Genomic DNA, 24,524 nt, shown 5'->3' with positions numbered 1-24,524 from the left:
TGGCTGTAGAAAGCATGTGAGGTACCGAGAGAGGCAGAAAACTGGGCCTTGGGGGCCAGAAAGATAGCTCAGCAGTAGGGCATTTGCCTTGCACTCTGCCGACCCAGGACAGACCTGGATTCAATCCCTGGCATCCCATATGGTTCCCCAAGCCTGTTAGGAGCAATTTCAGAGCATAGAGCCAGGAGTAACCCCTGAGCACTGCCAGGTGAGACCCAAAAACCGAAAAAAAGAAAAAGAAAAAGAAAGCTGAGTCTTTTACTTAGCCATGTTGTGCAAGCAGGGAAAAAAAATAAGTTGTTGAAAGAATCTTAAAATGTTTCACATGAATGACAAGAGAGCATAACAGTTTATGGCTAATGAGGACAAAGTTTAGTGGTCTGGATAGAAGATTAAATGAATCCCACTCCCTAAAGCCACAGAAAGCCTCCTCCAGAGCAGAACCTTAATCCTCTTTAATTCTCTGAAGGCTGAAGAGATGAAGAAGCTTTGGGAAAGAAGTACACAGCTAGACTAGGCGTGATGCCTGAGGTCTAAGGAGAGAAGATGCTTCTGTACCATCCATGGGCTATATCAGGCCTTGCCAAGGGCTGATATAGGAGCTAGGCCAGTTGTGCAGAAGATCCAGCTAAGACACCATGCAAGAGAGCAGTGAAGAGGCCACCTAGCACCTTCAGGGATGTCGAAGAGAACCCAGTGCCTGAGCTATGAGCTGCAAAGGACAGACTGACTGACTTTGATGGGAATTAATGGAGCAGGTGACTTAAAGTTGGAACTAGTGTTCAGCTGCATCCAGAAAGAAGATTCTAGAAACCATAGGACAACACTAACTCTGCTCTATTTTGCTCCATAAATGGAAACCCATGAAGCCTGCAAAGTAGTTCCTCTGTGTAATAATGTTTGAAGCCTGCCGCTGAGATCCCAAGAACAGTGAAATAGACTCATCTGACTCGACTCCTGGCCATTGACCCAGGGGTTCTGATGAAGTTGTACTGGGAATTGAGCATCTGTGGACACACCATCTATTCTGCAGCCCCTGCACTGGGACTAGAACTTAACACAATCGTTATTCTTTAAACAAATAAAAAAAATTACTTGGCTAGCATAAAAGGTTTCATGATTCAGGGGCCAAAGTTATAGCACAACAGGGAGGGTATTTGCTTACATGTGGCTAAACCGGGAACAGTCCCCAACATTCCATATGGTCCCCTGAGCCTGCCAGGTGTGATTTCTGAGTGCAGAGCCAGGAGTAACCCCTGAGCACCACTGGGTGTATCCCCCAAAACAAACAAAAAAATATGTTGAAAGAGGTGAGAGAGAGAGAGAGATAGAGAGAGAGACAGACAGACAGACAGACACTAGTAGAGGTGACCACAAGACAAAAATCATCATCTAGAGTGTACCAGGGAATTGCTATAGACTCCTCGAGAATTCCAGCTTCTACCCCACTTGTGGCTGAGAAAACTCGGCAGGAAACAAAGACTAAGGAAGGAGCCTAGAAAATGGAATTTTCGCAAAGGATTCCTGGGGCACCATGACTAGTTCACATCACTCACCGTTCATGTAGGCTTAAAAGAGCAACAAAATCACATCATTCAAATATCAAGATGTGGCTCCCATCAACCTGAAAACTCAGAAGGCGCAATTTTCTCTTTCCAAAATATATAATCAGACTAACTTTAGGATATTAAAAACAATTACACAGAAGATCCATTAAAGTAGTCCCAGGTTGGCACTGCCTCTAGGCAACTGGCAAAAGTGAATTAATCTTCTCTAAAGACATCGTACCAGACCCTAGAGAACTCTCTTCACCAAAAGTCCTGAGCTAAAGAAAGAAGCATCTCGATTTTAAAATTACACACAGTCAAAAGCAAAGAAGGTTCCATACATTGTGCTCAGCAAAACAGATGGCAGAAGTATATTCAAAAGACTTCAGCTGAATCATTTCGCAAACAGTAAAGAGATAACAGCACTTAAAAGGTTTCAAGACGTAAACAAAAAATTTTTGAAAATATAATGAAAGAAGAAGACAGTAAGTAACTGCTAAGTGAATCTGCACCAAGAAAAAATAAGGAATGAAAATGTTACAATCAGGACTGACGAGAACGCTTAGGGTCAGGGGCTCATGCCCTACAAGCACAAGATCACTAGTTTAATCCTCAATGCTCCCCACTCTACAGCCTCCTCCTGGAGCACTTCTGGGTGTGTCTCTGGTGGCCCTCAACATTTCTGGGTCCAGGCAGCGTCTCATCTCCAGGCCTAAGCACTGAACCATCCAGCCCTTGTGCTCAAGAATCATAAGAAATAGCACCTGGGTCTTCTAACAGCTTTTCTAATTGAATTTATGCATTCAATGCAATTCTAAGTTTTAAAAAATTCCATATTATATTGTAAACATCAATATATTGAAATTTTCATCTGACAGGATAAAAGGTTAAGAATAACCATTGTAATTTGGGGCAGAGGGGCTGGGAACCACACCCAACTGTGCCCTAGGGTTTGTCCTGGCTCTGTACCCAGGGGATGATATGTGGTTCTGGGGATAAGTCACAGTCAAAGCAGGCACCTGCTGTACAATCTCTCTGCCTTCAGCCCCATTATTTTTTTTCTTTCAGTTTTGGGCTGCTCCTGGCTTACTCTTGGCTCTTTGCTCAAGGATCGCTCCTGACAGAGCTCAGGAGACTATATATGGTGCCTGGACTCCAACTCAGGTCTGCTATATGCAAGGCAAACAACTTACCTGCTGTAATCTCTCTCTCTCTCTCTCTCTCTCTCTCTCTCTCTCTCTCTCTCTCTCTCTCTCTTTCTCTCATCCTAAGTAGCATAATTTTGGGGTTGAGCATCAATGCCTAAGTTTGTTAGAACACAAGTCACGGACCACAATACATTCTAGGACAGGAATTTAAGGGATAAATTGACCACCACAACCACCTCTACCTCATCCTTCAAATTCCAATATTGAATTGTCAATGGCCAGATCCTCAGGATGTGTGACTGTATTTGGGAACAGGGCCATCTATGTGACCACAGATTAAGATGAGGCTAGTCACACTTTATAGAAGGCGTCCCTATAAAAAGAGATTAGCACACAGACACACAATGAAGAAAGGATAAATTGTCCCAGAAGGAAAAAAATTATGTGTACAAAAAAGAGAGCTGCTATAGAGAGTCCAATCCCACCAACCTCGATCCTGAACTACAGATAAACAGAATTGTTAGAAAATCAACTTCTGTGACTTAAGCCCATCCCACCTATGGCAGTCTGTGATGGCAGCCTTTGCTAATTTCTAAGGCTTTATGCATTATTAGGGAATTTTGAATTAAAGCTCAATATTGCTATACCCCTAATTAGAATAGAAAAATTCACAGGCCAGGACATTCATCTCAACAAATATTTAAGGGTTGGTATTATACAAGTCACTCTTTCACTGGTGATTATCCACATGAGGATGGGGAAACCAGATGACAACTTTACAGTACACAAAATTAATCTCAGAAACTGGCAAATATGGAATACAACAAAATATAAACTTTTTTTGTGGTTTTTGAGTCACACCCAGCAGTGCTTCAGGGGTTATTCCTGGCTCCATGCTCAGAAATTGCTCCTGGCAGGCACGGGGGACCATATGGGACACCGGGATTCAAACTAACCACCTTAGGTTCTGGATCGGCTGCTTGCAAGGCAAACACCGCTGTGCTATCTCTCCAGGCCCAAAATATAAACTTTTTAGAAAGACATCTTTATGACATGGATATATTTTGGGAGCTACTTTTTTTTTTTTTTTTTTTTTTGCAGTGCCAAGAATAAAATCAAAGCAAAGCGTGAATTTGATGACCAAGTTACATTTCCAGTATCTGTTTTAGGAAAATAATCCTTCTTTTTTTGGTTCCTTTAAGGAAAGCCTCCAAATACTTCTTGGGGAGTCTGGGTGGCACACCTGATAACTCAGTGCTGGGGGTCACCAGAGGAATACACAGAAGAGCCAGGGCTGGAACTCAGGGCCTCGCCTGGAAGACAAGACCTCCAACCTGCTATCATAGCCCCATGAAAAGATACCCTTTCAGTTTGCTTGTTTTTGTTTGGGGTCCACTGTAGGTAGTGCTCTGGAGCTACTCCTGGTTCTGCTCCCAGGAATCATTGCTGATGGAACTTGAATCAGCTGCATACAAGGCAAGCATCCTACCCACTGGACCTATGATCTCTCTGGCCCCCAAAAAAAGATTTCTTAAGACAGAAAAAGCAAACCTAGTAATAATTTACTACTCTATATAAAAATTAGGACTTTCTGTCTATCGAAGAAAATAAAATAACATTAAATTTAAAATAAAAATAAGCCCCTGACTAGGCCAGACATCTACAATACACAAAACTTATTAAAGATCATTGTCCCAAATTATATATAAAGAAATCTATCAAAGAGTAAGATCATTAGACATAACATACACAACATATGTGTGCTGAATGTGTGTGGCCCTGTTTTTGGCTGATTCATTGAAACCAATAAAAAAGTAAAAGTATCTAACAAACGTAAGATAAAAATCCAAAAGGAAAAAGGGGTCAGAGATGTGAGCAGGCACTTGAGGCAAGAGACAATGCACGTGGCCCAGACAGGAAACTAAGTTAACACCATGCATAACCTAAAAAATGCACCCTAAAATCACAGTGAGAGAAAGTTGTCATCCTGCAGCCTGGCCAAAGCAGGACTAGTGTCTGGAAGGCTGAAATGGAACCACCCTCACTGGGGGAGAAAGGGCCTTATAAGCAGCATGGCCATTCCCAGAAGGGGTGAGTCCCAGGAAGCCTGAGCTGGCAGCACTCCAGAAGGCAATGAATACAGCTGGCTGGTCACTAGCAGCACAGAACAGGCTGCAACCCAAATGCCCATCAAGTATAGCTTAAACAATAATTTTCAGTGGAACTTCTAACAACAGAACAATAGTGAATGGAGAAAACAAAATGCCTTTTATTGGCATGACTATAATAAAGAAAAAATAAATTCCCTGGTCTATGATATGTACAACAACCAAGATATCTAATTCCAGAGGTCTGACTGAAACAACTGCAACAGAGCAGATCATCGGGAAACATAATGAAAGACTCTATCCTAGGCTTCATCCTAGGATTGGGGCAAAAACCAAGACCACCAATTACAGAAGACTGATTTAAACAACAGTGATGGATCACTACTCAAGAACCATTAAGAAAGTCTTCATTCTAGGCTCCATCCTTTGACCTGTGCAAATATCAAGATCTCTAGCTACAGAGGCATAATTTTATCACCCACGACAGAGCGGAAAGTTTCCAGACACCACAGAAAGATCTAGAGGAGAGTAAAAGAGCATGTAAGGAGCCTGTAGTTATTCCCATGACAGTATACTTCAAGGGTGAAGAAACCCTATATCTTTTAGGCCAAGGGAATTTTCTTTCTAATCTCCCCAATATTTACTGTGCCTATGCAAGAAAAAAAAATAGAAAAACACAAATCAATTTTTTTAAGTTTTGTCATTATTGTTGTTTGTTGTTGTTGTTTTCTTTTGAGCTCTGTTTTGTTTGTTTTATTTCAGGACCGTGGTTATTGTATGGCTGTTGTCTATATTGCTCTGGTAATTTTCGGGTTTTTGTTTGATTGTTTTTATCTTTTATTTTATTTTATTTTTTGTACTGTGATGTTTTTCTTCCTTTTCCATCTCTGTTCTTAAACTGATAGATATAGCCTCTAGAAGGACTCCTCTAATTTTTTGCTTGTTTGATTTTTGCCCCATTTTATTTTATTTTCTCTTTCCTTCAAACATAACCATACAACTTGAACCATCTTGCTACGCCTCACAAATGGAGGGGGAAATAATGGAGGATACCAAGACCAGATAGTCACATGGACATTAAGTAGAAATAAAAAAGGACCAAACTTAAGCACCAAATCCAAAGCCAAAAACAACAGAAGCGATACCCAATTTACAACATACTAGACACAGAGAGGACCACCTATATACTAGCAGCCTGGGGGTTAAAAGAGGGGGATATGGGATGCATGCTGGGAACAGGGGTAGAGGGAGGACAATATTGGTGGTGGGAATGCCCCTGATTCACTATCACTACATACCTAAAATATTACTGTGAAAGATTTGTAATCCACTTTGATTAGAATAAATAAATAAATGCCAATAAAAAATAAAGATATAAGGAAGATGTATGATTAACAGCATAAACTTAAAGACTCATGGGGGCCAGAGAGATAGTCCAGTAGCTAAGGTGCTCACTTTACTTACACCTGTCGGAGCCTGGTTCAATTTTCAACACCACAAATAGAACACTGCAAGGAGTGAGCCATGAGTACCACTGAATATGACCCAACCCTCCCCTATTCCGGACTTATTATCTAAGGATAGGGTACTATGGAAATGGGAGCAGAGAAAATTAGATGTCATCAGATAATTACCTCCTTCAACTGGGGCAAATCAGTATTTGCCTATGACTATATGAACTATACAATTTGCTTTATGCATTTTATTTGTAGGTACATCACAACAAATTTCTCTAGCAAATGAAAAGCAAAGGAAAAATACTATGATGTCATCTTACCCGGATAAGAATGATTCTGTTTATTTGAAGAAACTTCTGAAAGCGTGTCCAGAGAATCTGTGAGTCTGTGGGGGGAAAAGCAAACAATGCATCATTAGACATGGCTGCTCCTCGGAGCCAAGACTAGCCCTTAACTGATACTTTCATGCTGAAACAGACTTCTGACTTCACCCAATAAACAAACATGTATTGAATATCTATCACAAACCAGGAATGTGGTTCAAAACAGCATCAGACACAAGAAATAAGCCAAGAGAAGAGGTACCTGTTTCCTATGAAAAAGTCATCCTGAAAAAAGTCAATTTAAAGTGGGTTCATCAAGAGATTTGTTTTGGTTCCACTCAAAAGGGCCAAAACCAAAACCAAAACCAAAACCAAAAACCAATGTATGCATCTTACATTTAATTTAATAAATATTATATCATAACTATATAAATTGCTTCTGTTAAGCAAAAATGGTATCAACTGAGTCTAAACACATATCTGATTTTTCTGATTAAAAACCTAAGACAAAGACAATTCATCATCTATTGTTTTACGCTAAGCACAATTATTAAAGTCTCTTTCTAGATAGGCTTTTATTTATTTTTGATATTCAAATAAGTGTTTTTAAAGAAGCCCATCAGGAGACTCCAGTTCAATTCCTGACACCACTGAGGATACCCACCACCTCAGCACAGAGCCAGAAACAGCCCCTAAACACCAATAGGTGTGGCCCCAAAACAAAGCCCTCTAAAAGTCAGTCTAAATAAGCTCATCATTTTTCAATTGTTTTTCAATCTCCATTGCCAAAACCTTCATTATGTCAACGTCTGCCATATTCAGTTACCACATAGAAATTCTGCAATTCTTGTTTTGTTTTTGTTTTGGGGCCACACCCGGTGACGCTCAGGGGTTACTCCTGGCTATGCGCTCAGAAGTCGCTCCTGGCTTGGGGACCAAATGGGACACCGGGGGATCGAACCGCGGTCCATCCATGGCTAGCGCAGGCAAGGCAGGCACCTTACCTCTAGCGCCACCGCCCGGCCCCGAAATTCTGCAATTCTTATACTTGCATTTCAACTTGTAATTCATAGGCATACTTTTTTGCATATTATAAAATATACAGTAATCAATGAGAAACTAATGAACAGTAAATGTATGGCCTGTCAAAGAGGAAAGTTGCTTTAAGTAACTGATGACAGATAGGAGCAGAACTTAATTATAAAAGTGATCAGTTCAACAATAGATAACTAAGAATGAAAACTAACAAGAAAATTAATGTTACCCAAACAAAAAAAAAGTTTTTATTTTGAATAAATGATAAATGAATAAATAGAGAGAGAACTTAGATCTAATGAACTTCCTTAAAACATAATGAATTGTAATAGAAGAAAAGGATATTAAAAATTTAGATGAGCCGACATGGTGGCACTAGAGGTAAGGAGTCTGCCTTGCCAGCGCTAGCCTAGGACAGACCGCGGTTCGATCCCCTGGTGTCCCATATGGTCCCCCAAGCCAGGAGCGACTTCTGAGTGCCTAGCCAGGAGTAACCCCTGAGTGTTATCGGGTGTGGCCCAGAAACCAAAAAAAAAAAATTTAGATGAGGGGTCAGAGTGATAAAACATGACAGGTAAGGTGTTGGTCTTGTACATGGTCGACCTGGGTTCAATCCTCAACATCTCATATGGTCCCCTGTGCATCTCCTGGAGTATTCTTGAGTATAGAACCAGGAGTAAGCCCTGAACATGGCTGAGTATGGCCCAAAAAAACAAAAACAAAAACAAAAAACACAGAGCTAGAAATAATCCCTGAGCATCCCCAGATGTGGCCCAAAAACAAAACAGAAGCCCCAAAAGTTGGATGATAGCAGGTGGGTCTAGAAAGGCACCTAAGCAGAAGTGATGAGAGTCTGAGGAAGACACATTGAGAAACAGAAGGAGTAAAGGTAACTACAGTCACTGAGGCTAACCTCAGGCTGTCCCTGGGTAAGAATATTTTCCTTCCTCAAGATCAGTTGGTATATTTAAAGCTGTTTTAACGGAGAATCTCCTCTGAAGTAGGGACCATGTCTGTTTTATTCGCTGATAGAATGCCTAGCACAGCACAAAGTGCTAAAAGACACTTAATAGTATTTGATGGTGATGAATGAGACAATCAGAAGACGACAGGAAGACAGCTGGGTAGAGAGAGAGAGAGAGAGGGTGGTTCGGTTAGAGAGAAAGCCTTGCTGCTCTCCAGGAGAGGGGTGCTGCTTAGAAATGAATCACCTTAAAACAAGACGAAATAAGAGGGGGGCGGGGAGAAGCAAAAGAATTATTTTCTGGCTGAGGTGGGAAAGAGGATAATTTGCCCAGCATTTCAAACAAAATAAACTAGACTTGATCACTGATGACAGAAGCCAACCAAGCTTTGGGCAGGTTCCCTGGGCAACCTAACCTGAGAACAGAGAGCTCCAGACTCATGGCTGGAAGCACGTACCGATGAGAAGTGCAGACAACATGCAGAGTAATGTGAGAGCACCAAAAGCGAGGAGGAGAAATTTCTCCATGGTCAACAGTGCAGAAGCAAATCCCTGCCTCACTCCTTATCACTAGAGGGCCAACATGACTCCCAAATGGCCTCATCTCAAACCCTGATGTGGGAGCTGGGCAAACCAGCACATGTCTTCTATCCTCTCTGTGCCTTACTTAGCAGATCTGAGACAATGGGGTCAATGCCCCCTGTAGGGGTCCTAGAGAGGAGTGAATAATACATGTATGGAAAGCAGTGGCACCCAGCAACTCACCCCTCTTTCTCTTCAGGGGTGCCATTTCTACCCCCAAAGAGAACAAACTGTTCTGTAATAGAATATGGTACACTAATAAGACACACAATAAGACACACTAATAGAACAGCTCCTATCTAAAAGCAGGCTGGGGCAGGGGCATCACCATAAAATCACCTTGGGGGTTGCCTAGCTCTACCCAAAGCAGCATGGAAGACAGTCCCAAGTCTACTGGGCAGAAGAGAAAAAAATCCTGGAGAAAAGGTGAACGCAGGAAATTCTCTCCTTTCTCCCACACTCTGCTCTCTCCCTCTCTTCTCTTGCCCCCTCCTTTTTCCCTGACTCCCCCCTTTCTCTTTCCTCACCCTCTCTCTCCTCTTCTCTTTTCGCCCTCTCTTTTCTCTACCTCTCTTCTTCTCATTTCTCTGCTCTCCCTCTCTTTCCCATATCTCCTTCTTCCTCTCTTCCTCCCTCTCCTTTTTCACTCCTCTCTCTCCCCTCTCTTCTCTGTCCCTCTTTCACCTCTCTCAAAATACCATGCCTCAACCTCAAACAGGTACTATAAAGAGCTCCATGGTCATAACATATGGAGGAGGAGGAGGAGGAGGAAGTAGGGGAAGAGGAAGAAGAAGAGGGGAAGGAGAGAGGGGGAAGAGGAAAAGGAAAAAGCAGTAGTAGTAGTGGCAGCAGCAGCAACAGTAGTAATAATAGTAGTAGTAATAGTAGTAGTAGTTGTTGTTGTTGCTGTTTCATGAACCAGTCAGTACATGGGCACATAGGAGAATGTGGTGCAGAACACCCACCAGACTACCTCGAAGACAGGGGTTCCCCGCCATGTTTGCACTGCACAAACACCCAGTGCTCTCCCTTAAGAAGCATCTGCCTTCCCAGAAGTCACACGGCCCTCCTCCTTCCACCTCCCCACTTTTCTGGGAGTTCCCCTCTTTCTATGATACCTTCCATGCATTCAAAACAGTCTGTCTACTTTCTTTTCACCCCAGCTTCTGCCTTTTAGAATGCAGAGGAAGACGTTTTTCCTGCCTTGTACCAGCTGCCCAAATTTAGCTACGTTACTTTCCCCCCTAAAACTTCTCTTAACCAGCAGAAGGAGTGTGACCGAGTCCCTACATCCTGGTGATTCAGATGGGGTTAATGGGAAACAAGTCTCTCATGCTCTGACTAGAGCCATCTGCTGAGTTGATGCTGAATAAGTAGGAGAAAGAGTATTTTCCCAGCTTCTCAAAGCAAACACAAGGAGCCAATGAAACAACGTTTAATTGAAAGCCTTGTAAGCCCCCTCCCCCCAGAGCACTATTACAGGCTATTGTCCCAATAAAAAAAATTAAGCAAGTGACATCCTGGAAGAAACTGAACACAAAAGTTATTTGCAAGGTGGTTCAATGAGAAGAATTCAGCAGGTGTCTAAGTCGACAGATATCAGAAATGTTCTGAAAAACAAAAGACATTGTAGTAATACCCAGAGACACAGAGATGTGGGCTGGAAGGACCAGTCCATGGTATGAAGCTTACCAAAAAGAGTGGTGAGTTCAGTTAGAGAAATAACTACACTAACAACTATCATGACAGTGATATTGAGTGCCTGTCTTGAATACAAGCAGAGGGTAAGGGACAAGGGAGATGGGGCCACTGGTGGTGGGAAGGTTGCACTGATGAATGGAGTATTCTTTTTATGACTGAAACCCAACTACAAATATACTTGTAATCATATTTTTTTAAACTTGAGTGATTGATTGGTTTTTGGGCCACACCAGTGGCGCTCAGAGGTTACTCCTGGCTCTGCACTCAGATATCGCCCTTGGTAGGCTGGGGACAATATGGGTCAGCCGTATGCAAGGCAAATGCCCTGCCACTGTGCTATCTTCCAGCCCCTATCATGACGCTTAAATAAAAATATTTTTAAAAAAATGTTGGGGCTGGAGAGATAGCATGGAGGTAGGGTGTTTGCCTTGCATGCAGAAGGACGGTGGTTTGAATCCCAGAATCCCATATGGTCCCCCCACCCCATCCCCAGAGCCTGCCAGGAGATATTTCTGAGCGTAGAGCCAGGAGTAACCCCTGAACGCCTGCAGGTGTGAACCAAAAACAAAAAAATAAAATAAAATAAAAAGTTCTGAAGTGCCAGGAGTCAGTCACACAGTCTAACTGAGAGGAACAAAACAAAGGCCCCAAGTTATGATCCCAGATAATGAAGGTTCAGGAGGAAGCCCGACTTTATGAAGACGAGCTTACTACCCCTCTCTTCTTATCTATATTCTCACTTCTTTTTTTGTTTGTTTGTTTGCTTTATGGTTTTTGGTTTGTTCCGGCCACACCTGGCAATGCTCAGAGGTTATTCCTGGCTCTGCGCTCAGAAATCACTCCTGGCTTGGGGGGACATATGAGATGCTGGGGATTGAACCCACGTCTGTCTTGGGACAGCCACTTGCAAGGCAAACACCCTACCGCTGTGCTACCACTCTGGCCCTACATTCTCACTTCTTAGGGACTCTGCCAGGAAGCCTGGCACGTCAACTCTTTTCAGAGCATAAACCATGGCACACGGTGGTACCTGGAAATGCGAGAGGCCTTGTTGCCACTCAGCTGCCAATTTTTCAAACCAGAGTGAGCCGACACAAAAGTGCTCCCTGCAGGAACAGCGCCGAGCAGGTATATTATAGAGAAAGCTATGAAGCTACACATTCGCCCTCCAAAGATCTCCTGCCTATCTGTTTTTGAAAACTAAAGAAATCCGAGGTGTGGGGGGGGGGGGTTAAAATTAAAAAAAAAAAAAAAGCCATTTGGGTTCCATTAGGTTCGTGGGAGAAATGAATGGGGCGCCTGCTGGCAGGAAATTTAATGTAGTTAGGATGTGACTGAGGCAATCAGAGAGCATTTTCACTTTTGTTTGCGTGACAGATTAAGCGGCTGCTCTCACTGTTCTTAGCTGCAAATGCCACGTTTAATAGCCTCCACGTACTCGGAGGGTTTGCAAATGAGGGATAAAGGAGGTTTTTAAAATTGCAAATCCTTGGCAAAGCAGATTTCGCTCTTCCCAGCGAAAATCTCCTCTCTCCCCTCTCTCTCCCCTCTTTCTCTCTCTCTCCAGTCTCTTTCCAGTTCCTCTTCCTCTCTCTCTAGTCTCTCTCCAGTCTTCCTCTCCAGTTCCTCTCCTCTCTCTCCAGTCTCTCTCTTTCTTCTCCCTCTCCCTCTTCAGTCTCCCTCTCCAGTTTCTCTTCTCTCTCTCAGTCTCTCTTTCCAGTTCCTCTTCCTCTCTCTTTCTTTCTTTCTCTCTCTAGTCTCTCTTTATCTCTCTCTCCCTCTTCAGTCTCCCTCTCCAGTTCCTCTCCTCTCTCTCCAATCTCTCTCCAGTCTCTCTCTTCTTCCTCTCCATCTTTAGTCTCCCTCTCCAGTTCCTCTCCTTCCTCTCTCTCTCACTCTCTCTCTCTCCCTCTCTCTCTCCCTCTCTCTCTCTCTCTCTCTCTCTCTCTCTCTCTCTCTCTCTCTCTCTCTCTCTCTCTCTCTCTCTCCCTTTCTCAAAACAGTGGCTAGTTAACCACTTTAAGAAAGGCAGGATCTAGTCAGTAACATCATCATCGAGGACTCCAAAAAGAATCCAGTGAACATGACACCAAGTCCCTGAGAATAACGCAGATCCCTTCTTACCTTTGCACCCTGGATGGGGGAGCAAAGATTCCGTATCTTGGAGAACAACTGAAATACTGCACGCCTCCCACCGAGCCATCATTCTTGCCGTGGGGTTTCTCAAGCTCGATACCGTACCAATATCCTGGAAGCAGAAAGCCGAGGTGTGACAAAAGCATCTGAACTTTATTCAAAATTGTCATGTCTTTATATAAACTCTAAGAGAGCTAAACAATTTTTGTTTTCTTTGTTTGTTTGTTTGTTTTGTTTTCCTCACAAATGACCAAAACGATGGCTAATCATCACAATCATTAAGCTGTCAAATGAGAAGATGATAAAATAAAATTTGAAAAGGGAACAGAAAAAAAAAAACCATGTCACAGGCATAATTGCAAGGGAGGGCATTAAGGGAGGAGAAAAAAAATACACAAACACAAATCTGGCAGGAATCAACGATTCCACAAGTAGCATCCAACCAAAATCTATCTCAAGGTGATGGTGAGTCAGAATAGTCCTTGGCTTGGTAATCTGGTGTTTGAAAAGCAAGAAGTAGAAAATCAAACCTAGACATCTGACTTAGAAAATGGATATATGTTCTTTCCATCTAACTCTCCCAATATTAGAACACCACTGGTTGTTCTTAAATAATTAAAAAGAAAACAGTGGGGGAAATTGGGCTATATTTAGATTCCATGCAGACTCTTTCTTCTAAGTCTTTCTTTCTATTTTTTGGCATCCAGGGTGAAAAATAAAATAATTGTGTAAGCTTTAACCCAAATGAAAAAAAAAAAACTTAAGTGAGCTAATGAGAGGAATTTTCTAAAAGAAACATTTTTAAAGCATTTCAAAGGACCTATGCTGTGTAAGTATGACTCGCTTTTCTAGAGAGCCCAAAATTATAACAAGGATGATTTTTGAATTGTGAAATCAAGAGAGCTGGTTACATAGTCTTAGATTGAGAATTCTCAAGTTAACAGTGCCTCAAAACTCATTGTAAAAGCCTCATAGGGACCAAAGAGATAACAACAGGGTTAAGATGACTTGCTCGCATACAAGTTTCCTCCAAAAATGGGCCCCTGAGCACAGAGCACAAAAGCAGGAGTGATCTCGGAGCACTGAGGCAGGAGTAACTCCTTAACAGACGTAAGGCAATCAGAGGAAAGGCATTTTTGTGAAAAAGAATCTCCACCTTGAGGACACAAGCATTTGTATTTGAGAACACTGCTAACCACATCCGCAGTGGCCTCACTTACAACCTGTTGACCTAGGAGAGACAGATAGTAACACACTGCCTATCACAAGTCAACCAGCTTGATCTCACAAGCAGCTATGCAGGCCACCATTATATGTGGTATTAGGGAAGCACAAATGACTGGGGTCCATGCCCCACATTACTTTCCTGTCTCATCATGGCCTATGGGCAACAGAGGCACTGTAGTCTTCTTGTGGCAGTTTAGATGACAGACCATCACCAGCAGCCCAAAAAGAATAGGCATGCTTACTGCCAAGCTCTGGCTTCTCTTGTCCTGTGTAAGCCACTGGGTGTATAGGCAGCCCTGGCCCCCTCTGCTTCAAAGAACAAGGGTTAAGGGACCAGAGAAACAAACTGCTTGTAGTCTGGGTTCAATTCTTGCAGGGAGTGAAGTGGCTCTTTCTGACCTAGGAGCCTAACATGACCTGCTAATGCCTAGGAACTCTGGGTCAAGTCTCTTATTCTTCCCAGCCCTTGACCAAATGCTGTACAGACCTTTTAATAATCATTTTTTTCCTAAAAAGCTATGATGCCACCATGTGTCAAAACAGCAGATTGCTATTGAAACTATGTGAAGACAATTCTAGCCAACTTCTGGCTTCTTTTTGAAATGACAAGTCACTGACAAAGCCAATGAAATGCCATCAGTTTGCTTCTGGAAACCCCATAATAAATCTAGACTGAAATGAATATACAAAATAGCACAAGCAAAATGTGCACCGGTGAAGGTTGTTGTACGTTGTATGACTGCGATTCAAATCATGAACAACTTTATCCGTGAAAAAATAAGTAACGGTATATTATGAACAACCTTGTAATCACATTGTTTAAATAAAAAAATTTAAATTAAAAATAAACCAAATGCACAAGCAACTGTCTTTGAGGGCCATGGGGTGTGTGGGTGCTTTTCACTTCAGGGTCCTATGGAAAGTTTCCTTCCTTGCTTTTATTTGCTGTTCTCTCCAGATCATTCTGATAGAAGCTATGAATAGTCAACTCATTATTTACTCATTTAAAGATTAGCTTCAGCAAGCATCAAATTCCAAAAGGTCATCCCTGTTATTGAAGCAGCCTTGGTGATCAGTGAGAGTGAAGAGCCACTTTAGTTAGCATCAGGCTGCTAAAACATAGTTGGTGAGAGGGGCCAGAGAGATAGCACAGCAAGAGGGCATTTGCCTCGAATGCAGCCAATCCAGGACTGACGGTGGTTCAATTCCAGGCATTCTCTATGGTCCCCTAAGCCTGTGAGAGGTGATTTCTGAGCCCAGAGCCAGAAGTCAGGAGTCAGAAGTAATCCCTGAGCACTGACAGGTGTGACTCCAACCTCCCCCCAAAAAAGTTGGTGAGAAATGCTTCCCAATATCCCCAACAACAGTCAACCTTACTAAAACCATCAATAATGCAATTTTTTTTGTTTTTGTTTTTGGGTCACACCCAGCAGCACTCAGGGGTTACTCCTGGCTCTATGCTCAGAAATCGCTCCTGGCAGGTTCGGAGGATCATATGGATGCTGGGATTCAAACCACCATCCTTCAGCGTCTAAGGCAAATGCCCTACCACTGTGCTATCTCTCTGGCCCCAATAATGAATTTTTATTGATTGGCGTCCCTGAGTGGCAAAACTATTCATTAAAGAAAAAAAAAAACCTGCAACATACATATCCTTTCTTTTTCTTTTTCTTTTTTTTATTTCTTATATTTTGTTTGTTTGTTTTTTGGGTCACACCCAGCAGCACTCAGGGGTTACTCCTGGCTCTGCACTCAGAAATAGTTCCTGGTAGGCTTGGGAGACCAGATGAGATTGCCAGGAATTGACCCCAGGTCCATACTGATTCAGTTGCATGCAAGGCAAACTCCCTACCACTGTGCTATATCTCCAGGCCCCTATTTATTATCTTTTAAATAGGGGCTCTCGCCTTTTTTCAAAGAACCAAGGGACACAGATTACTTTATTTTATCACATATTTCTGTTTTTTTTTTCTATAAAATTAAGAAGAAAGAATAAAAGAGCTGGGGGCCAAGTGATCTTAGAAGCATTAGTAGAGAAAAAAATAAGGACAGAACTAAATATCCTTGGGGATTGGAGAGAGAGCACAGCAATAAGGCCTTGTATGCGGCCAACCCAAGATGGACCGGATTTGATTTCTGGCATCCCAAAAAATCCTCCAAGCTTGCCAAGAGCGATTTCTGAGCACAGAGCTAAGAGTGATCCCTGAGCATTGCCAGTTGTGGCCCCCAAACCAATCAATCAATGAAACTGCTTTAAAAATAAATAACTAAATATTCAAGCCAAAGTCAATAATAATAGAATCAAAAAAAACTAAACTTTAACCATCTAAATTTAAATGGACCTGTTATACTGGCAGTCCAGGGGGCAAGGGGTGGTGGGATAGGATGTACTCTGGGGCCATTGGTGGAAGGAGGTTGACAATGGTGGTGGGAATGGCCCTGATTCACTGTGTATCTGAAATTCAACTATGAAGAACTTTGTAGATCACAATGGTTTCAATAAAAAATAATAAAAAAGAGAAATCCCCCAAGTTCCCATTTTATTTTGCGAGTAAAATTCTAAACCTTTGGTAGTTTTGAGTGAGAAGCTAGCAAAGGAAAAGAATGCAGGGATGAGTTACCTGGAGCGAAGTTGGTTGTCCCAAAGAACTTAATGGTCCCGACTCTCTGGCCTACCACCAACACTCTGTCTCCCAGGTTCAGTCCCCCACCTCGGGCGGTGTTTGCTACACAAGTTGCTGAGGAATTTAAACCTGTGTGGTTGGTGGAAGGGAAGTGGGGGAAAGGGAAAGGGGGTGATGCAGAGAAGGGAAAATGAGAAAGGGAACATGAGGAAAACACAACTCAACAAACAAAGTACATTAGCCATAACAACCATCCTGCATACAGTCTTGTTTGTTGGAGATTTCAGTATTTATTCATCTATAGAGATTTCTTCACAGGGGCCAAGGAGTGACTCAAACTGAAGTGAGTAGGGTTTCTTGGGGATATGATTGCTGTGGGAACTAAGGTGCCAGGCTCAGGGTCAAGCTTGGACAGAATTACCCAGGGTCACTTTACAGAGGCCTAGAAGGGTCAGACAATAAATAGTTGAGGCTACTTAAGCCACACAGTTCACCTGTTTGTCATGACGGGGAAGTGGGACTGACACCAGGGTATGGTAGGTTCCAATTGAACTTTATTTACAAAAACACAGGGCCAGAGGTTGGATTAGCAGCTGGGTCTGAAACTGACCAGTTCTTTAGTCTCTTAATTGGCTGGATTGATTATATCTCATGGGAACTCGGTATTATGATAGAATGGGATTGGAAGGTAAAAATGCTACAAAGTTTAATGACCCCAACCTCAAATCCTTATAAAGAAGAAAACCACTTCCAATCATCTTGACATGAATCTAAACATGGAGCTGCCCACATTTACACATCATGGGTCCTAAAAAAATGACTGTCTAGAAAGGGGTTCAACTGGGCCTAAGTCAAGGTGAACCCCAGAGCCTGTCACACACCTCAGGCCCTAAACAGATCTGAAGAACTCTTTTCTGCACAGACCTCTGTAGGAGTTTCCTTAAGCTTCTCCCACTCATGCCCCTTTGGGCCTGAAACACCTCAGATTCATGACATGGTTGATTTTGGATTGATTTGTGGTTTACACTAACCTAAGTGTAAACAAGGAAATTTCCCCAGCCACATGGATACTTTACAAGGCCATGCCAAAGCCTGGGTTCCCAGTAAAGGGACTCTGACTATGTCACTGAAAGGGTGACAGAGAATAGCACTTGGCTACCTCTAACCTCTAGTGTAAAGAGATTGGGAGCAGTGGGCAGGGGAACTTCTCAGAAAATATATATTTCTGGGACACCATTTCAGGAAAAACTTAAAACATCTCCACCTTTGGGTTCAAACTTTGAAGTTTCTCATGTCAAGTGTGAATGCTTAAGACCTTAGCGTTCAGTGAAGTGTTTTAAAGAAAAGGAAATAAAAACAGTGTCATGAACAATCTCTCAATATAATCTTGGTTTAGGAGGAGTAGGAAAGGCACTAGAGAAAGAATTTGGTCTCCATTAGAAACCATCTATGCTGGAAGAGCATCTTTCCCTTCCTGGACAAACCTTCAGCAGAGATTCAGAGCACAGTTCTGAATCAACCCATGTGCATTGGAATCTAACCCTAGACTTCCTACAGTCTTATAGGCCACTGAAGAAAAGGGACAAGATGGCACTGGAGTCCCAGCTTGTATAAAGGCAGATCAGAATTTGTCATTGGCAAAATGTGTAGGAGAATTTTGAACCCTCTGACTTTAAACATTAAGTTAAGGAGGAGAAGAAATCTCAGAGTAACATCATGGGCAGGGTGTTTGCCTTGCATGTGAACAATGGGGGGTTCAATCTCCAGCACCTCATATGGTTCCCCTATCAAGAGTAAGCACTGAGCACTGCTAAGTGTGCCCAGAAACAGAAAAAAAAATGAAATCACCTGCCATATATGGGGACAGAGCAGGTAGAGTGTTTGCCTTGCATGCAATCCCCAGTATCCCATAGGGTCCCCTGAGCCTGCCAGGAGTGATTTCTGAGTGCAGAAGCAGGAGTAACCCCTGAGCCTTGCCAGGTGTGACCCAAAAACAAAACAAAAAATAATCTACAAATTCAAATAATGCAGTTGACCCCATAGGTGTCTGAATTCTCCTGCACAACATAGAAACAAATTTCAGACAGGAGGTTGTTTCTTGGGTTGAATTCATGACAATAAATCCTGAGTTCCCATGGGAGCAGCATAAGTAAGAGACTTCATGGCAGATGCCACTAGAGCCAATGCCATGCCTGCTCGCTGATGCTGCACATGAAGCCTTGGGCAAACCAAAAGGATAGGCAAGTTCAGCCCAGAAGGTTCTATGGGCCAATGACCCACAGTGTCCACAAAATTTAAGGTAAACCCAACTGTGCCTATGCCACTGTGCTGCTGCCTGAAATAGGGAACCCCAAGGCTAGTAATGAGAGAAACCTATCAATATATAATTTATATTGAGACACAGACTGTGTAGTACCTTGAATCGAACCTAAAATAATTGAACTTGTAATACAAATAACTACTACTAGTCTTACTATTACTATTGCTACTACTACAACATTTGGATTAGAAATGTCAAACACAGAGAAGACTGAACCTTATTGTTATTAAAAATGAACCTTCTAGGTTGGAGGAAGCCTTAGACATGAGGGAAGAGGCAACCACCCACACAATGAAGGGTGTGAATATGGAGAAGGGCCGAGCCATGATGGGAGTGAAGGAGCTAGGGGCAAGGGGAGGCAGGAAAGAGCACAAGTACTTCAACCAGACTGAAGTAGAGGGGTCAGGGCAGGGGGTCCTTCTACACATTTAAAAAGAGCAAATCTACTTACAAACAAACCAAGATAAAAAACACCAAGAAAGCCAGGTTGAAAAAGCCATAGATACCAGCACTGGCTCTAGAAGAAGTGGAAGAGCTTTTACTCATTGTCTTCTTGTCATTGCCACTTGCGGTGGGTTTCTTGGGGTGGCTCTGTCTGTGTTCCAGAGAGGACAGGGAAGAGGAGCTGCTGAGCGATCCAAGCGGGGCGGCTACAACAGGTAAAGTGTGGAGAAGAGCAAACCCATCAGATGCTTGGCCAGGTCAATCCTGCAGAAAATCCCTACTTAATTTGCTCAACGCAGCCACTTGGTAGTTACTAAGGGAACTGCATGTTTGTTCATTTATTTGTTTTTTTGCCATGGCCCAAAATTTAAAAAAAATTAAATAGAAACATCAGACTTTATCCAAACATGCCATCCATCATTGGTGCCAACATGACTTTACAAACCCAGGAAATGTTTTTCAGGGTCTCCCTCACCGAGTTCACTGAGGAGCTTCTGTACAGCTATTAATAAACATCAACCAACCGCCCACTTACACCCTCTTCTCTTCAACTCAAGATGGTTAGGAGAATCCCTTCAGATTGATGCAAAAATCACTACCAACATATTTTAAGGTAACAACAGCAGCTGGCTACTGAAATGTTCTGAGTTAACCTGGGGCCAGCGGGAATACGATTGATTTTCTATGCACGTTGTCTCTATTCATTTAATAACAAGCAAGAGGCAACTTGAGAATCTGTAGCTAGCCCTATCTGCTACGAGTTTTCCTTTGGGTGTCTCTTTTCATCTTGCCCAGTTGCCTTCTCATTTAGGTAGTACTAAGGATCACAGGCAGAGAACTCATACAAAATACCATGAGCAGATTTAATTAGCTGCTTAGGCAATAGCTTTCTGTCTAATAATTTTTCCCCTCACAAATTTTACAGCTTAAGTGGCCACATAAGCCATAGAGCCACTTTATCCAAATTTCATCAATACATTAAGTTGGAAGAACAGAATTCCAAAAGAGTCGATTACCATCTTTCTCGGTTACAGTTTTCGATTCTTCACCAGGTGGCAATGGAAGTGCAGATTCAGAAGCAGCGCCATCTTTCTTTGACGTCCCTAATCCTAGAGCCCAGAAACAAGGCACTTTCAGCAAGAAAGAAGCATGTTTAATGTCAAACATAACACTTGCATCTGCTATTTTAAGGACCCAGGGAGCCCTCCTGATCTAAATCTTGCTCCACTTCTGAAAACAGCTGGACAGCAAATTCACAGAGGGCAGAGATTTCATTACTTAAAAGGGGAGAAGATGTTTGCATTTTTAGTCCATCTGAAAATACCCATCAATTTGCCCAAGTATCACTAAAGAATCATCAAGAGCCACTTAACAATATGTTAAGGAATTCCAAGGAATATTGGGCCTTAAGAAACTAGTCATCTCATTGCCTGATGCAGATGCATCATAGAATTGGGCCAGAAGGCAAGCAGGGGAAGGACATCTCATCGACCTGAGATCTTACTGCATCCTCTGGAAAAATGGGAGCAGCAAACAGCCAATACCATCTCCCAGGTGTGAGATAAATGATCCCTCAAGTCATTTCAGCAACAATTCACTTATAAGAGGGTCAATAGACCGAGGTTGTGTACTCTCTCCACTGGTATTCTGCAAATGACTACCTCAATCCCACCAACCCAACTCATTTTACTAAAGGGAGGTCTCTGTGAATAAAGCTCTTTTTTTTTTTAAATCTCTTCTTACGACCTGCACAGAACCGAACTTTTACAAGAAGGGCCTGCTGAAACAACACACACCCCATTTTAAGTTCCATCATGAATTCCTGTCAATTCTACTCTCAACAAAGCACCCAGGGCAAAGAGCTATGCTTGGTGCTTGGCATGACAGAGATGAACAAGGCCTAATCCAAGTCACAAAGAAGGGCTTCCTGGTGCAACATGGTCCACATGAACATAAATAACAAAGCCATGAGAACACTTATTTTGTTTTATTTTTGTTTTGTTTTGGGGGCCCACACCAGGTGGTGCTCAGGGCTTACTCCTGGCTCTATATCCTGGAATCACTCCTGGCTGGCTCCGGGAGCCATATAGAGTGCATGGGGGTTGAACCCAGGTCAGCTGCATGTAAAACAAAAAATGTCCTAGGGCTCGCAGAATATACTTTTTAATATAAGGTCCAGCCTAGGAGGAAGAGACACTAGTCATGGCTAACGTCTCATCAACAAAGTTCACATTTGAGATGGATCTTGAGGGGCAGGTCAGCTGTCTTCCAGAGAAGACTAGAAGTAGGTATGGTCAGAAAGAATGGAGAGTAGAATCCTTCTTTTGATCTAAGAGGCAGTTGGAGAAGGGTGAGTAGTGGTCAAGAAAGAGTAGTTTGAAAGAATGAAAGTTTAAATTCACCCCACACATTGTTATCTCCAAGCCCAGGTGAATGAGTCTAAAGGAGGGTTGCCAAAACAAAAGGGGGAGGGGGCGGAGAGATAGCACAGCAGTAGGGCAGTTGCAGACTCAGGACTGATGTTGGTTCGAATCCAGGCATCCCATATGGTCCCCCGTGTCTTCCAGGATCGATTTCTGAGCAAAGAGACAGAAGTAACCCCTGAGCACCATTTGGGTATGGCCCCAAAACCAAATATATATAGATATATAAAGCAGGGTCATGCATGAAATAATCCAGACCAGGCTGAGGGTGAAATACCTACAGTCTGGCAATCTTCTATCTCATATCTGCAGCAAGCTGCCTGCCAGAACTGTTTTTATTGGGTACAGAGACCATCCCTAGGTGGGGCAGTAAGGACATAGAAAGGGCAGATAACTCAGGCTATCCTGAGCCTGTCCTGCCCTGATATACATATAAGACGATCTTTGTTTTGGAGTAAAACAAAGTTATAAACAAACAGATACAAAGACCAGGGATGATCTTTGTTTTGGTAAAATTAAGTGTAATCTAGGAATGGAGATGAAGAACAGAGTAAAATATCAGAGAATGATAGTACCAACAGAGGGAATGACAAAAATCAGTCAATAATTTTCCTTTGATGGGCACTGCAAAGGGCTGACCAAGGAACAGATTTAAAGGGGACTGACAACCAGATTTAGGTGCTGTTAAAATATATATTATGTTTATGTTACGTTATATTTTATGTACACATATATATGCATATAAATATTCAGGGGACTGTTGTACATTTTACCCAGGCCCTCCAAAGTGATATCAACAGTAGTATCACATCAGGACACATCACAGTCCCAGTGTTACTTGTACTTTAAATGTGCAGAGACACCGATCATTTGGACTTTGGTCTAACTTTGTTTTTCTGCTAAGACTCTTTTGTCTCCAGAGTGCTCACCCTTTCATCAACGTGCCTGACTATCCTGTATCCTTAAAAGCCCCATCTGATGAATTCCTGCACCAATTTTGGGTTCCCTCTTACCAGTTTCATTTTCTGAAAAGGCATGGTGGTTCTCCTGGTTACTCTAAATTGGGAGACATTCTGGAAGGCAGGGAGCCCCCCCCCCCATTGGAATGCGTGGGATGGCACCCTAGGAGTCCTGTTTTCATTCTCTAGAGAATGTAGATTTTGATTCTTTTGTTCCATTTTTATGGCTAGTGCACCTCAGAAGCTTCTGGCTGTAAGATCCCACAACCTTCTGTCTCCTGGTGTTGTGATGTCCATTCTGTTGCTCAGACCTTTGGGAAGGGTCTGTCTCATGTTCTGTGCTGCCCTGGATGTCGGTGTGGAAGCTGAGTCATGTTCTGCCATGGAGACCACAACTTGCAACCAGCTCCTTGCATGTGCTCTGGGAGTCAACATCCAACATCTGGAAGTCACCCATTGTTGGGAGCCTGCTCCAGGCTCCTATCCTAGTTTCTGGGGCAGAGGCTCTAGGTGTTCTCTACTCTACAATGAATATACAATGTCCAATATCCAACCAATATCAATAACTGAGTTTTCTTTGGGGGCTAAATGGTAAGAAAAAAAAGAAGGAAAACTACTAGAGAATCCATCCAACTTCTGGAGGCCACTTTCTCTCTATTCAGAGAAAGGGTCCTTTGCCTTGGGTGGTGTTTGTCCAACCATCATCCATCACTACTGCTGCTGCATCTTAGGAACTAGTCAGGAGCTGACTAAGAAGGTACAAAGGAAGGATGTTTTGTTTGTGTATCTATTTTAAAAGCTAGGCACTGTTTCCACTCTGTCTCATTGGGGATCCCTATGCTGCCCTTTGTTTTGGATGAGACACAGAGGGATTTTTTTTTCCTCTGAACATTTTACCCACAACTGCTGTATGCATCTGAGTTTTAGCTAAAGGGATGCAAACAGCATTGGACTGGATGAAGGAAGCTCCTTGGAACAGACCCAGGTACACAATATCTATAGACAAAATTATAAAATCTTTTTGAGATGTTTTTAAGAGCCTAATTAAATACCACAATGTCCCAAGCTCATAATTAAAGGACTATTATAAAAATGTCAGTTCTTCCCACATTGATTTAAGGTATAAATGCAATACCAATTAAAAGTGCAGTAGATATTTTAAAGGAACTTAATAGCCTGTCTTCACATTTATAGGGAAATGTGATTTATAAGGGTCCAAGGAGGCAAGCCACAGTCGAGAATTAAGGAGGTGGGTCCAGAGAGATAAGATAGTACAGTAGGTGGGGAACTTGCCTTGCATGCCACTGATGTAGGTTCAATTCCCAGAACCCCATGATGGTCCTCAGATCACCACCAGGAGTGACTCCTGAGCACAGAGCCAGTAGTAAGCTCTAAGCACTGCCAGGTGTAGCAAAATAAAATAAAATAAAATAAAGTAGGTGGCTTATCTTCAATTGCTTATAAAGATTCACATTTTAAAATCTACTGCTACCATGAATTATAGTATTTACACAGAGATATTCCAG

General features: G+C 42.5%; 1 protein-coding gene across 1 annotated transcript in view; it reads right to left on the bottom strand.

Annotated features, from left to right (window-relative positions):
* Positions 1-24,524, bottom strand: part of CLIP4 (CAP-Gly domain containing linker protein family member 4) — a 68,412-nt gene that overhangs the window by 6,287 nt on the left and 37,601 nt on the right. The window contains exons 10-14 of the mRNA XM_049784235.1: positions 20,633-20,725; positions 19,679-19,822; positions 16,850-16,981; positions 12,990-13,113; positions 6,581-6,645 (exon numbers count right to left, since the gene is read on the bottom strand). Coding sequence (XP_049640192.1) covers positions 6,581-6,645; positions 12,990-13,113; positions 16,850-16,981; positions 19,679-19,822; positions 20,633-20,725 — 558 coding nt within the window. The remainder of the gene's footprint in view (positions 1-6,580; positions 6,646-12,989; positions 13,114-16,849; positions 16,982-19,678; positions 19,823-20,632; positions 20,726-24,524) is intronic.

The sequence above is a fragment of the Suncus etruscus genome, chromosome 12, assembly GCF_024139225.1.
Source record: "Suncus etruscus isolate mSunEtr1 chromosome 12, mSunEtr1.pri.cur, whole genome shotgun sequence".
Lineage (NCBI taxonomy): Eukaryota > Metazoa > Chordata > Mammalia > Eulipotyphla > Soricidae > Suncus > Suncus etruscus.
This window is presented reverse-complemented; position numbering and strand designations above follow the sequence as displayed.